The following is a 14,434-nucleotide window of genomic DNA, read 5'->3' on the forward strand; positions in this document are numbered from 1 at the left end:
CATGGAAACAACCTAAATGTCCTTCGATGGAGGGATGGATAAGGAAGATGTGGTACATATACACAATGGAATATTACTCAGCCATTTAAAACAAGAACAAAATAATGCTATTTGCAGCAACATGGACAGACCTAGAGATTGTCATACTGAGTGAAGTCAGACAAAGACAAATATTATACAATATCACTTATACATGGAATCTAAAAAAAATGGTACAAATGAACCCGTTTACAAAACAGTAATAGAGTCGTAGTTGCAGAAAAGAAACTTATGGTTACCAAGGGGGAAATAGGGGAGGGAAAAATTGGGAGATTGGAATTGACGCATACATACTACTATATTTAAAAAGATAATAACCTACTGTATAGCGCAGGGAATTCTACTCAGTACTCAGTAATGACCTATATAGGAATGGAATCTAAAAAAGAGTGGATATACATGTGTGTGTATATATATGTGTGTGTGTGTGTGTGTGTGTGTGTGTGTGTGAGATTCACTTTGCCATACAGCAAAAACTATACTGTAAGTCAACTATCAGTTCAGTTCAGTCGCTCAGTCGTGTCCGACTCTTTGCGACCCCATGCATCGCAGCACGTCAGGCCTCCCTGTCCATCACCAACTCCCGGAGTTCACTCAGACTTGCGTCCATCAATCTGTGATGCCATCCAGCCATCTCTTCCTCTGTCGTCCCCTTCTCCTCCTGCCGCCAATCCCTCCCAGCATCAGAGTCTTTTCCAATGAGTAATCTAACATTAATTTGATTGAAATTTCTTCATCATTATTGCCTCAAGAGTTTCTTCTGTTCTTTTTTCTTTTTCTCTTTGTCATGTTTCCATATGGTGTATGTTAAACCTTTTGCAGTTTTCCCACAGGTCTTGAATGTTCTGGTGTTTTTCATTTTATTTTCTGTCATTTTTTTGTTTGCTTTTTAGTTTTAGAAGTTTCTACTAAGAGAACATCAAGCTTAAACATCCTTTTCTCAGTTGTGTTCAGCCTATGAATAATATATGCATCACAGTCATTCTTCATTTCAGTTACAGTGTACTTGACTGTAGCTTTGTTTTTTGGTCCTCTGTTAGAATTCTCATTTCTCAACTTACATCATCCTTCTGATATTATATGCTGTTTTCTTTATTCTTCAGCAGAGGTTAATTCAGTTCAGTTCAGTCGCTCAGTCGTGTCCAACTCTTTGTGACCCCATGAATTGCAGCACGCCAGGCCTCCCTGTCCATCACCAACTCCCAGAGTTCACTCCAGCTCGCATCCATCGAGTCAGTGATGCCATCCAGCCATCTCATCCTCTGTCGTCCCCTTCTCCTCCTGCCCCCAATCCCTCCCAGCATCAAGGTCTTTTCCAATGAGTCAACTCTTCGCATGAGGTGGCCAAAGTACTGGAGTTTCAGCTTTAGCATCAGTCCTTCCAAAAAACACCCAGGACTGATATCCTTAGAATGGACTGGTTGAATCTCCTTGCAGTCCAAGGGACTCTCAAGAGTCTTCTCCAAAACCACAGTTCAAAAGCATCAATTCTTTGGCACTCAGCTTTCTTTATGGTCCAACTCTCACATCCATACATGACCACAGGAAAAACCATAGCCTTGACTAGACGGACCTTTGTTGGCAAAGTAATGTCTCTGCTTTTGAATATGCTATCTAGGTTGGTCATAACTTTTCTTCCAAGGAGTAAGCAAGCATCTTTTAATTTCATGGCTGCAGTCACCATCTGCAGTGATTTTGGAGCCCCAAAAAAAAGTCTGACACTACTTCCACTGTTTCCCCATCTATTTCCCATGAAGTGATGGGACCAGATGCCGTGATCTTCATTTTCTGCATGTTGAGCTTTAAGCCAACTTTTTCAAAGTTTAAGCCAAAAAAAAAAAAGTTGGCTTAAAGTCAACTATACTCCAATAAAAATTAATTTTAAAAATAAAATGCCTTGAGTCCCTCCTGAATATGTATAAACACATTGTATTTGGCATTAGAAAAAAGAAAAAGGAGGATTAAAGGGAGTAAGGAATGAGAAAAAGAGGAGCTGGCTTTTCTAATATCCTGACCAGTAGATTTTCTACTGTCTGTATCAAGGCGTGATGATGTGGTCACCCCTGAGGAGCACAAAGCCTTGGTGGCAGAGCATGTCAGCCCTGCCGTCAGCACTCACTGCTCTCCTCTCCTTCCCTCTCCCCGTCCCATCTCTTCCTCTCCGTTTTTCCTATCTTTTCTCTTCTTCCTTGGCTATTCTAAAACTGCTCCCAGAGAGAGGCAGCTTTGCCCTCTAGCTTTGCTTAGTCCTCTGATGTCAGTATGAAGGCCCAACGAAGTATTTGAGCCTGAGCCTGAAGTAGTCAAGTATGGATGTGAGAGTTGGACTGTGAAGAAGGCTGAGCACTGAAGAATTGATGCTTTTGAACTGTGGTGTTGGAGAAGACTCTTGAGAGTCCCTTGGACTGCAAGGAGATCCAACCAGTCCATTCTGAAGGAGATCAGTCCTGGGTGTTCATTGGAAGGACTGATGCTGAAGCTGAAACTCCAATACTTTGGCCACCTGATGCAAAGAGCTGACTCATTTGAAAAGACCCTGATGCTGGGAAAGATTGAGGGCGGGAGGAGAAGGGAACGACAGAGGATGAGATGGTTGGATGGCATCACCGACTCAGTGGTCATGGGTTTGGGTGAACTCTGGGAGTTGGTGATGGACAGGGAGGCCTGCATGCTGCAGTTCATGGGGTCGCAAAGAGTCGGACATGACTGAGCGACTGAACTGAACTGAACTGAAGGGACGAACTCTAGGGAGACTTTTACCTGCTTCCAGCAATCCTGAATTATAATCAGGCTAGTCAGAGCCTTCTTCATTGATCACAATGAGGCTTTTTCATTGATTGCTCATTCATTCATTCAACAAATACATAATAAGCCCTCTTTATAGACTAGGTATTCTTGCATAACCTAGTGATACAAAAACTTCCAACTGTTCCCTAGAATGCCACTATTTGAGTATAATAATCTTTATGTGAGAAGAAGGGCTATAGATGTCATCAAGTAAACTGGGGAAATGCTGAGCTAAAGAAAGCTAAACAGACACCTCTATTTGATGGCTTCTCAGTGCCTTTAATATACTTCTGTGTTAACATATATTATGGCCTTTCTCAAAATGTTCAAATACTGAGATACTATGTAAATATGCATAGGGATGTATGATTAGTAGAATTATGAAATAAATGGTATGGGACCACAGAAAAATGAAAGACCACCTTGGTTTTGGAATTTGGGGAAGGCTTTCTACAGGAAGTCATATCAGAACTGGTACTTGGCCTGATGGATAAGGAGAAGATAAGAATAGTGTATGCAGAGGTGTCCAGGCATGAGAATAGATAGTTTCTTTGATGTTTGGAGAGTGTTTAAAGATGGTGGCATGTGTGATAATGGCAGAGTAGGGCCTAGATCCTAGGTTGTATTTCTGCTTGTGATCAGCAGGAAGCCTGGATGTCTACCTTCCATTCACTTCTTCCAACTGTTCTCTGCTGTCTCACTTTCACTTCTGTTTTTGGAGTAAGGTATTGCCCAATGAACAACCAAAGAGCCTTCTCATTTCCACTCAACACACACACACATTCACACTCCTCACACTTAGACTCCTAGGTTAGACTTCTCCCTACATAGGATGGGGCTAAAAAAGATGAGTTAAAATTCTTAAATTTTTTATTTGAAACACTTTTTGCTCATATGACTCAAAGGTTTGACCAGGATTACTCTTGGGAAAAAAGCCTCCAATGCTCTAAATAAGAGAAAGGCTGCCTTTCTTATTACATTTGCCTTCTACCAGGTATATTGATTTTCCCTGAGCTCTGTCAATTTGGGTGGCAGAGGAAAGATTAAATGGTTCAGCTGTCTGCCCGCAGCAGCAGATTTGGCTCTATATAAACTCATCTCCTGTTCATTCGTATCCTGGAAGCAGGTTATGCTTTTGCTTTCAGGTAAAAACTGGAGAAACAAACAGCAGGGGTGAGGGAAGCTATGTGCCTGCTCAGAAACTTCAGAGCTGCAGAGATGCCGAAGGAAGTCTTCTCTGGAGGGCTCTGGCCTATGTGTTTTAGAAAAGAGAACAGTAAAAGTAATATCTGAAAAATATTGTGTGGATGTCAGTTTTCCTTCACTTGTCTGTATGTTTTTAACAGCCTCAAACAGTGAGTCAGATTTTTCAAATGAGCACTGTGTCTTCAAATTCTTGACTTACGGTGGAAATGACTAATGCAGTAGGAGTGTGATAGACTCCTGGAGGGGCTGGGATATTATCTTGCTTTTTCTTACTCAATTTGCATTCATCACATGTGGATTTCTCTCCTTTGTTAATATTTTATGAAGTGAAACCAAATCCTTCAGGGGATAAGCTACTGACAGCTCAGATCATTACTGTTTCCTACCTGTCTTAGCAAAAAGAAGATAATTGCTGGAAAGATAATGAGGGAAATCTGTTCCTTTGCTAAAATTTTAAAAATCAGGTCTGCATACGGTGCCGCTACAGAAGGAGCTGAACAAAGTTTCAAAATGTAGAATAAGGTCAGAGTTGTTTTATTCCATCAAAGACCCTGAGATGGATGGATCATCTTTCCATAACTCACAACATTCTTTCCTCATTTCACTTTGGATTGAGTTCAAGCATCATCTTCATAGCACTTATTCATTCTCTCTCTGCACCGATCCATTTGGGTCATCGCAAAAGCACTCAGCAGGGAAGCAGCTTTATTAATTTTCTCACCATTACCTTTGTGCAAGCTCTGCTGGATCTCCTTTCTCTGTCCTTGGGTGACTTCACCATGGCTTTCCAGGCACCTTCTGATATTAACAAACCGCCTCATTTTTAAGGATTAAGTTCAGTTGATCCGGAACTCCAATTTCTGATCCTTCAACCAGAACACAGATCAGCTGTAGAGAAGGGATTGGGCTTTACTTCTTCATACTTCTTCCCTTTGGTCTTTTCTTCGTCTTCCGCCACTCACGATGCTGCTTCTGGCTTCTCCAGGGATGGGGGAGGCAAGACGGGAAAGGGAAGGGGACGAAAGGTCATATGTGACCTGTGCTGTTTAATCTGGAGTCGATGACCTTCATGCTGCAGGTGGCTGGATGCTGGCTATGTCTCTCACAGCCAGTGACAAAAATGATGCACTCTGACTGGCCATCGGTGAATCCCCCTTAGTGCTTGTTATGAGGTAGACCCCACCAGCCCCTTTTTGTTAGGGTTACCGCCCTGGATGCAGTCCTTTTGAGAAGAGTCCTTTCAGACACTCTAGCCCAGCTACCTTCTGAGTTTTCCACCTAGGCTTCGGGAAAACTCAGATGTCTCCCCCATCAAACTCTAGAAGTCCAGCTCACTGGCAACAAAAATCCTTTCTGTCCTTTCTGCCCCCAGGTCCCTAGAGCCTCTAGCTGTATGCCATCAAGGCTCTGATACAGAGGCCCAGCCTCTGCAACCCACAAACTCCAGTTACCCCTAGAGTTCTCTCAGTAACTGCCACCCTCCTCTCAAGGCCCAAGGTAGTCACAGAACCCAGGAGCTTGCAAGCGTGGGTGGGATGAGATTAGATGGTAGTTTCCCTCCCCTACCTTCTCTGCAAGTGGTTCTCTGAAACCCCCTCCCTTGGGTAAAGGTAAGAAAGGGGAAGCAATCCCCTCCCATTCCCTTGGGGGATCAAAAGGAAACACGTGGCAGGTCAGCTCCATAAGTCTCTTCAAAGAAACTCTGCCTCCAGTCTCTCTGATCCCTCCTTGGCCTTCTCATATATACAGGCCGGCAGAGGTAGGTGAGGAGGGAGGGTTAGGATCAGTGGGGAGGTGAAAGGGTCTAATCTGGTAGAGCAGGTTTAGATTCCAGGTCTGCCACAATGTAGCATATACAACAGGGATAGTTTAGCAGCACTGTGTAGAAAATAGAGGGACTTGTGCTTCATTGTTCTTATCACTGAGATCTTAGCAGAAACTAGAAGTCCCACTTCACAGACTGACTCTACTGTAGAGTCAGACTCTATTATAGTAAAACTTAACCAAACCCTTAGAACTAAAGGTTTCGCAGGTAACTGCCAGACCTGTAGACTGGAGAGCGGGCATGGTAACTAGATGCCTTTGGGGGCTGCCTCCTCACAGTGGCAGCAGACCCACTGGCATGCCTTTCTTTGGGTCTTCCCCCACACCCAGAAGACAGCTCGTCCAGACAACCATGACACAGATGCAGACACCGCAACTGGAGCACAAATGTGGCCAACAGGACCGGATCACAGCTGAGTCAGAGGATGCCATTGGCATCGCAGCCAAGCCAAGGGCAATCTCTGTGGAATGCTGGTTAGCCAGACTGTTTTGAAAATAGATGTTCAGGAGCTGCCTTCAAAGTTCTTTCCCTAATTCAAGGGAAAATGGCTGACTACCAGTGAGCCACTGGTTCCACATGAAAAGTTGAGCTAATACAGAGAGCTGCTGTGAGAAAGGAGGGAAGCCCTCTTCAGAAGAGAGTGTGCATGTGCTCTTAGCGCAGGCATTTTGCCAGAGGGGCCTGAGCTTTGGCTTGGGTCACAGAGAGTTTTGCTCTTTTAATAGGATCCCCAACGGTTTGGTTGATTATAAGGATCCTTTCCACCTAAGATCTATCTATACCTAGTTTAATCTACTCAGAGTTAAAGGATCTGATTTTTCTTTCTAAAAGGCTTCTTCTAGAGATTCTGGAGGTTCCAGAACCCTGGATCAGTTGAGGAGTTGGCCTCATTGAGCTGGGCAGAAAAGTTCTTATAAGACACTGGCCATAATTTTCCAAGCACTCCAGGCTACCTTCTTCATTCCCCTTGGAAGGGTACACAAAACAGTGCCTGCACCACCACCTGCTCCCAACCTCAGAGCAGATTGTACCTGAAGACACCTATTCAGCCGGGCTGTGGTCATTCCTCTGGCCCAGCCTCCTGGGGCTGACACCTGGTGATTTCTGAATCATCCCTACTCCTTCAACTGAGATGATACGCTTCTGATGAGTTACCTTCTGTTCCCCAGTCAGAAAGTGTCTTACTCAGATAGTCAGTAAATAGTACCCAACTTTGGCAACAAATGAATGACAGAGAGGAAAGGGTGGGGAGGCAATACATTGTGGTCTGGTCTAGTGGTTCCATACGAGACTTGGTGTCAGCAGTCTTGGTCAGATTCCCAGCAGCCTCTCTGACTCACTTTGGGCAGGTCACATTGTGTTTGCTGTTGTTTGGGATCAGGGGTGGGACTGTGGTTCATTGGCCTCATGTCTTGTGCATGGGTTGTTAACTAGGCACTAGCTGCAAATTCAGGTATTTAAATTTTGTCCACCCAGGAGGTGAGTAAGTAGCCTTCAAGAACACTGTTAGATATCTGTCAGCTGTGAGGAAGATATATTCATAATGGGAAGGAGTGTGAGACATTGCTCCTAAACATGTACTCTGGAAACAGAACAAATACTTTCCAGTGGATTTGTGAGGTCTCCTAGACTTCCTGAGGTCTCCTGGAGTTTTGGAGGTGTGCTTCACCTGGGTAGACTGAATACCTTCTTCATGTCTGTCTGGCCACCAGCAGTGCTTCAGAGGACATTGAGCTTAGGAGGGGCGCTCATGGCCTTGCCTCCTTATCAGAAGTTCCTGGATTCTGCTCAGTCCAACACTCTGATTCTTCCTTTAAAATCCCTCCCCAGAGGCAGCCAACTGGGAGCTCATCAGCTGCTGCCAGTCTTGCAGTTACGTTTATTTGGCACTCACAAAGTTTAAAAAATTGTGATGGCAGGTGTTACAGGTTGAATTGTATTTCTTCAAAATCCATATGTTAAAGTCCTAACCCCCAGAACTTCAGAATGGGGGAATGGAAATGGGGTCATTGAAGATTAATTGGTTAAGATGAGGTCATACTAGCGTGGGGTGGGCCCTGGCCCCGCCCAAGTCCGGTATGAAGAAAAGGGAAATGTGGCCACAGAGAGATACAAGCTTAGAAGGGAGAATACCATGTGACCATGTGATCTCTGAAGGCAGAGATTTATCAGTCAGGGTCAAAGGTTGCCAATGCCATGGAAGCTAGGAGAGAAGCATAGAACAGGGTCTCCTTGACATCTGTAAGAGGGAACTAATTGTTCCCATACCTTGACCTTGGACTTCTAGCCCCCCGAATTGTGGAACAACAAATTTCTTTAGTTTCAGCCATCCAGTTTAGGTTACTGTTATGGTAACCTTAAGAAAATAATAGGGGTGGTATCATTTTTAAATCAATGGATTTGCCAGAAAAATCTGGATTTTGAGTTTCAGCAGGAGAAGCCTGCAGCCCCTGGCTGATATGAGGGCATCGGCAGGAAGTAGAGGGATGGGTTCTCAGGGAGGAGCATGGGTCCACGCACAGGGCCAGCGCCCCTCACCCCCAACTGGTTGTCACAGCCCAAGAATACAGACCCAGCACTATCAGATTTTCTGATTTTTTTCAGGGAAGTTTGATATCTGCTTCCCATTGCTGGTGAAATGTGATTTCCACTGTTGGTGGCTAATCCATCACTCTCCATTTTCTCCCTGACCCACTCCACTTCAGTCATATACTTGATATGGCTGACTCCTCTGATCATCTGAGTTTGTAATTTCTGTTTATTCACAGTCGCATGGCTTGGCAAGATAGTCAGACAATTCTGTTTAAGCCAGGGAGATTTTTCAGAGTGGGTTGAACAATTTGCTACCGGGAGAAAGGAGCTTTGATTTATCCACCTTTCCCCTCTGCCATATTGCAGTGAGGATTGTTCTGAGACCATGTTTCTGCTTTGAATCACCAGTTGTTGAGGGCCCACCACATTCCAGGTGGTGTGTTAGCTGCAAAGCAAGTGTCCAGCATGTGAATGCATATATTCTTCCTAATATACTTACTGCTATTTTGCTGGTGATAAAAGAAAAGATTATAAACCAGGTACCATGTAATAAAAGCAAAAACATTAAGCTATAATTGTTCTGAGCTTATAAATAGAAAGGCCATTCTATCATAGCTGCATTGCCTCACACGCCTCTGTCACTGCAGCTCAAATAAATTTAGACTAAAGATAAATTAAATTGCTGATACTAATAGTACCATAAGGGAGGAGCATGGTATAAAAACACCAATGGCATTCCTTTGCTTCATTATAATTATCTTAGGCAATTACAATGTGCCAGGTACGCGCTAACCACTTCACATACATAATCTCATTTAACATTCAGATCAACCCCGTGAGAGAAATATTTGATTCTTATTCTAGAGATCAGGAAAGTGAAGTCCAGAGATATTCAGTAACTTGCTCAAAGTCACAGGGCCTAAGATGTAGAGCTGGGTTCAAAGCCAACGTGTTTAATGCCAAAATCCAGGTTCTTCCACTTCCACCTCTCTTTTTCTTTATTTTACCAAAATGCCTCTAATGAAGATCAGCTATTAGGTCTGTTATCAAGGCCTTGCCAACCATCGAGGGAAGGGGGCTTGGTCCCAAGTTCAACTTCCCAAATCCTAACCCTGTCAATGGTGTTGACTGACCTACACGCTCTATTAAAGAGGTACAAATTGTCATCTAGTTTGAATTCGAAATCTTTGTTTCACTTAAAGAACACACAGTGACATTACATGTATGTGGCAAAGATGTAGAGGAGAACAGATGGTGTGCTTGGCGTGCTCTTAGAAACCTTATCACTCAAAGAAGGCTTGTTGGAGGAGCCGTTGGGGTCACATTCTGCTTTTTTTCTCAACTGTGTTCAGCTTATAAACATTCAAACACTTTACAGATGACATACCTACCTTTCTATATGTGTGTTTTACTTCAATCAAAGGTAAAGGAAAGAGAAAGAATGGTCCTTATATTAAGCAGAGCACAGTAAACTCCACTACTTATCTCCCAGCGGCAACTTTCATCAACCTATTGCCAAACTTCTTTCATCTACAGCTCACGCTCTTCCTCTCCCCACCGGGTTATTTTGAAGTAAATCCCAAATTGTGTGGTTGCGTCTGAGAATCTGTCTCCCTGTCTTGGGTTGTTTTCTCTGTGCAATTTCAGGCCATTACATGTACGTGGACTCTGTCTATATCAAGCACTTCCAGGAGGTGGCCCAGCTCATCTCCCCGATGACCACAGCCCCCATGTCTGGCTGCCTGTCATTTTATTACCAACTCCAGCAGAGGAATGACAACATCTTCTCTGTGTACACGAGGGATGCAGCTGGCCTCTATGAGGAGATCTGGAAAGTGGGCGACCCAGGGAATGCTGTCTGGAACCTTGCTGAGGTGGAGTTCAGTGCCCCGTACCCCAAGGAGGTAGGTGTGCCTGGTGTGCCCTGGCCTGGCCACTCTGCAGAGACCCCACCCGCACCCAGACGTGGAGCAGAAGTCACTGCCGTCTCACACTCCTTCCTCCTTTTCCTTTGGGTCTCAGTCTTAATCTCCCTTTTCCCTTCCTTGGCCTTTTCCACTTTTCTCCCTTCCTCTGTATTCTCTCTGCCTTCCTCCTCTATCACTTCATTTTCTAGAAGAGTGTTTCTTAATAAAGACAAATATGGGAAAGCCAGTCAACCAACTAGATTTCTTGCCCACACTCTCCCTCTGAACTTGCACTGTGGTCGTGTGAGTTCAGATGAGATTAGTGAAACTCCTTCTACGTGAATCTCACTCTCAAACTTCAGCTCCTGACAGCAGCTGTGAAGGTTCCCCTTACCTGAGGGAACACTCCTTCTAAATTTAAAAAAAAAAAAAAAGACTAATTTTTTCTTTTCTCCTTTCAGTACAAATAATGTCATAAAAGTCAGAAATAAACATGATTTTGGCCCTAATTTGAAACAAGCCTTGGGGCCTCTAAACTTTTTATGGTTTAAAACTATTCATTTACATGAGTGGTAAATGTTGAGTGCAAAAGAATTAGAAAATTCAGAGAAGCAAAACAAACTAAAACACCCTACACCAGCCCTGCAAAGAAAAGAACTAACATCTTGGTATTCATCCTTGAAGACCTTTTTGTAAGCACATATGTTAATACATATCTATACATGTATTCTGGGCTTCCTAGGTGACACAGTGGTAAAGATTCTGCCTGCCAGTGCAGGAGACGCAAGAGACTCCGGTTCAGTCCCTGATTTGGGAAGACCCCCTGGAGAAGGAAATGGCAACCCACTCCAGTATTCTTGCCTGGGAAATCCCATGGGCAGAGGAGCCTGGCGGACTACAGTCCATGGGGTCGCAAAGAGTCAGAAACAACTGAGCACACACACACACACACACACACACACACACACACACGCGCGCGCACATGTATTTCCGTACTGACAACAATCCAACAAAGTAGATAAAATTATCCCCGTATTCCAGATGAAAGAGGAGGAAATGGAAAGTGCAAGATGTTTGCTGTTTTGTTCTAGGTCACACCACTGGGGAGTGCCAGGGTGCTAAGAAAGTTTCCTGCACTAAATCTGACTTAAATCTGAAGGAAGAGGGGAGCTCTGTGGTTGCAGATCTGGGGCTCTAAAGAGAGTCTTAGTCCCCACAGGTTGAGAGCATCCCCTTCTTTCACTTTGCACTTTTTGCAGTATCTTGCCGAGTTCCGTTTAGAGTGCAAAAGAGGCCGATGATCCTCTGGCTGCTTTTCGGTAGTGCCATCTGCTCACCTGATGTGGTGTTTCAGTGAGTGTTGGGGTGGGGTCTTGGTTTCAGAAGTGTTCTGTCCATGGACTGTGTGCCTGCCACTCCCTTTCCTTCTTCCAATTCCCCCTACCCTAGACAGCCCCAGAGAGGGGACTTTTGTAGTATGTGTGCTATTTCCTATTCCAGAGTCTAACCAGGCCTTGATTTGCTCTTGCAGCCCAGTGGAAAAGTTTCTGTGAGTGTGGGTTACAAGGAGAAAAAGAAATGCACATGCTGCTTGAGAAAGTTTTCCTTCTATTAGAGTAACAAGTCACATGCACAGTGAAGGCATTGTCCTTGCAAATTCTTTTCATCCAACCGTAAACTCCTGGGGCAACATTTATACGAGTGAGACTTTGCTGAATTTTCTTTTTAATCAATGTTTGAAAAGTTACCATTTCTGTTTACTGCTTAAGTTTACTACTAAACTTAAGTACATATCCTTTTGAGTCACACATGCATGATTTTGCCCTGGCATTTGGGACTCATTACATCAGGATTATTGGCTCCTGGTAATTTCCAAGAAAAGAAACTTACCCTGCGGAAATCAGCGAATTTAATGTCCCCATATTCTCAAATGAATTTTTTAAAGGAAGACAAATATCTGAACAATAGAGAACACAATGACACAGAGGCTGTGATTTGCAAATTATGATTGGAGATATCCTTATTCAGTAACGATATTTAGATCAGTCAGTAAGATCAATCTGTTGTTGGCTTTATCACCTTGAAAATGAAATGTCATAGGCCTATGTTGAGCTTGTAAACTGAATTTGCTCCTCCTCATTCACCCAAATCTGTCCCCTTGGTTTTCAGCCCTTCCTCCATTGCCAGAGACAAACTTCCAGGGTTGTCTTAGATTTTGGAGAGGCCAAGTGTCTAAGGACCATTGTTGTCAAACTGAAACGGACAATCTTATCCAAAGTCTTTTCTCAAAAATTAAGAAATTGAGACCTAGAGGATAAAAGGGACAAACTAGAGTTAAATAGTGGCCAACTAGACTCAAATATGAATACCAGTTCAGGAGGGGGTCACCCTGGAGAAAAAGGCATGGATTTAGTTCAGAGCTTGTTGCGCACCTGACTCCATAGGATCTATATACACAGTATCTCATTTAATCACATCTACAGTCCTACAAGGAAGATGTTAAAATGTCTATTTTATAACAAGAAAAGTGTTGCTCTGAAAGGGTTAGCTATGTCCCCAAGGTCACCTAGTAAAGTGACCGCAACAGGATTTGAACTCTGGTCTGTCTGCCTCTGAGACACCATTCTCCTTAGCAGAGGGTGAAGACTAGAGGCCTGTGGGTCAGATCTAGCCTATAGTGATTTGTCTAGCTGCTATAGTGGTATTTGTTTGGTTTTATTTTGCACACATATTTGTTTTAGTTTTTGAATGAATTGTCAAAAATCTAGCGATCAAGTCCTCTTGACAATTTGGTGAGTCCAGGCATGTTAGGCCTAAATTCGCACCTGCCAGCAACTGACAAGGCTAAGTAGCAGCTGCCCCCAGTCGATGAGCCTGGCTCTCCATTTCACACCATTTCCTGCTGCATCAGGTGAAACCCATATCACGCATTTACATTACGTAACTGGCCTGGGTGGGCACTTGGATTTCCACCCCTGCTCAACGGTGTATCTTATGTTATCAATCCAGCAGGATAGTCTGCACACTTCAGTGGTTTTCCCAACACAGGTGAGTGTTGTGCTCACCATACTTGATCCCCATGGAAAGCAGAAAGTCGTCCATTGAACTCAAAGTTGGTAGCAGAGAAGACAGTGTAACTAAAGGGGCCTGAACTCATTAATAATCCCATGTTCTCTCTATTTGAGCATGCCAGGATATGCCGAAATCCTAACATTGTACACGGGAGTTCTGGGCCTGATTCTGCCTTAGGCATCAGGTAATCATCTCTGATTGCTGCATCTTTGTCCAGATGGACATAGAATTTTATGCATGAGAAAGAGAACCTGGGAAGGGCTTAGGGCTCTGTGAAGGGCAGGATTGCCTTCTGCAAGCAGCATGTTGCCTCTTTAGTTGAAGTTCATAAAACAGATGATTGAGTCTGCAGTTCTATCAGCAAGTGATATAGGTACTTTGACGCAAAAGGGAGGGGGGAAATTCCACCAATAAAATGCAACTTAGGGCTTAGTAGTCACTCTCCCCAGAAGAAACTATGAGTTAAGGAGGGAGCTGCTCAAATACCTATATACCTGGCTTGAGCAACACACCATTTTAAGTCATAGTTACAAGCATTTAAGCCTAAAAGAAAATATGTAAACAAGTAACATGTCTTTCTCCTCTGCAGGTTATTTTTGAAGTTGCCTTCAATGGTCCTAAAGGAGGATATGTAGCCCTGGATGATATTTCTTTCTCTCCTGTTCACTGCCAAAATCAGACAGGTAAGCATTCTCTTTTTCTTCTTCCTCCCATCTGGGATTTTCCTTTCTCAACAGATGCCTGTGGTCAGGACTTGCTTTAATTCCTTCTAATTTCCTCTTCTTTTCCTTTTTTATCTCATCCTTAAAAAATTATTTAGCCAAATAGTCATTTCTCTGTTATTTTACTCTTTTTTTCCCTCTCACAGAATGAAACTGATTTTCCTGACACCAGAAGTCAGTTTTCCTGAGTTAAGGAGATTTTATCTTCTCTATGTACTAAGAAATTAAAATTAAATAACTTCCCCCCAACTCCATCTTTCTCTTTAAAGGAAATCTTGGGTCCATAGACATGTGTGTAGAGTAGACAGAAAAAACTCTCAAAATCTACTGAGTAGAATTATAAG

At 43.5% G+C, this 14,434-nt stretch overlaps 1 protein-coding gene across 2 annotated transcripts in view; it reads left to right on the forward strand.

The window, feature by feature from the left end:
* Nucleotides 1–14,434, forward strand: part of MAMDC2 (MAM domain containing 2) — a 160,827-nt gene that overhangs the window by 80,947 nt on the left and 65,446 nt on the right. For both annotated transcript variants that reach the window (XM_040251101.1, XM_040251186.1), the window contains exons 6-7: nucleotides 10,037–10,293; nucleotides 13,958–14,051. In XM_040251101.1, the coding sequence (XP_040107035.1) occupies nucleotides 10,037–10,293; nucleotides 13,958–14,051 (351 nt within the window). The remainder of the gene's footprint in view (nucleotides 1–10,036; nucleotides 10,294–13,957; nucleotides 14,052–14,434) is intronic.

Source organism: Oryx dammah, unplaced genomic scaffold (assembly GCF_014754425.2).
Source record: "Oryx dammah isolate SB20612 unplaced genomic scaffold, SCBI_Odam_1.1 HiC_scaffold_1, whole genome shotgun sequence".
NCBI lineage: Eukaryota > Metazoa > Chordata > Mammalia > Artiodactyla > Bovidae > Oryx > Oryx dammah.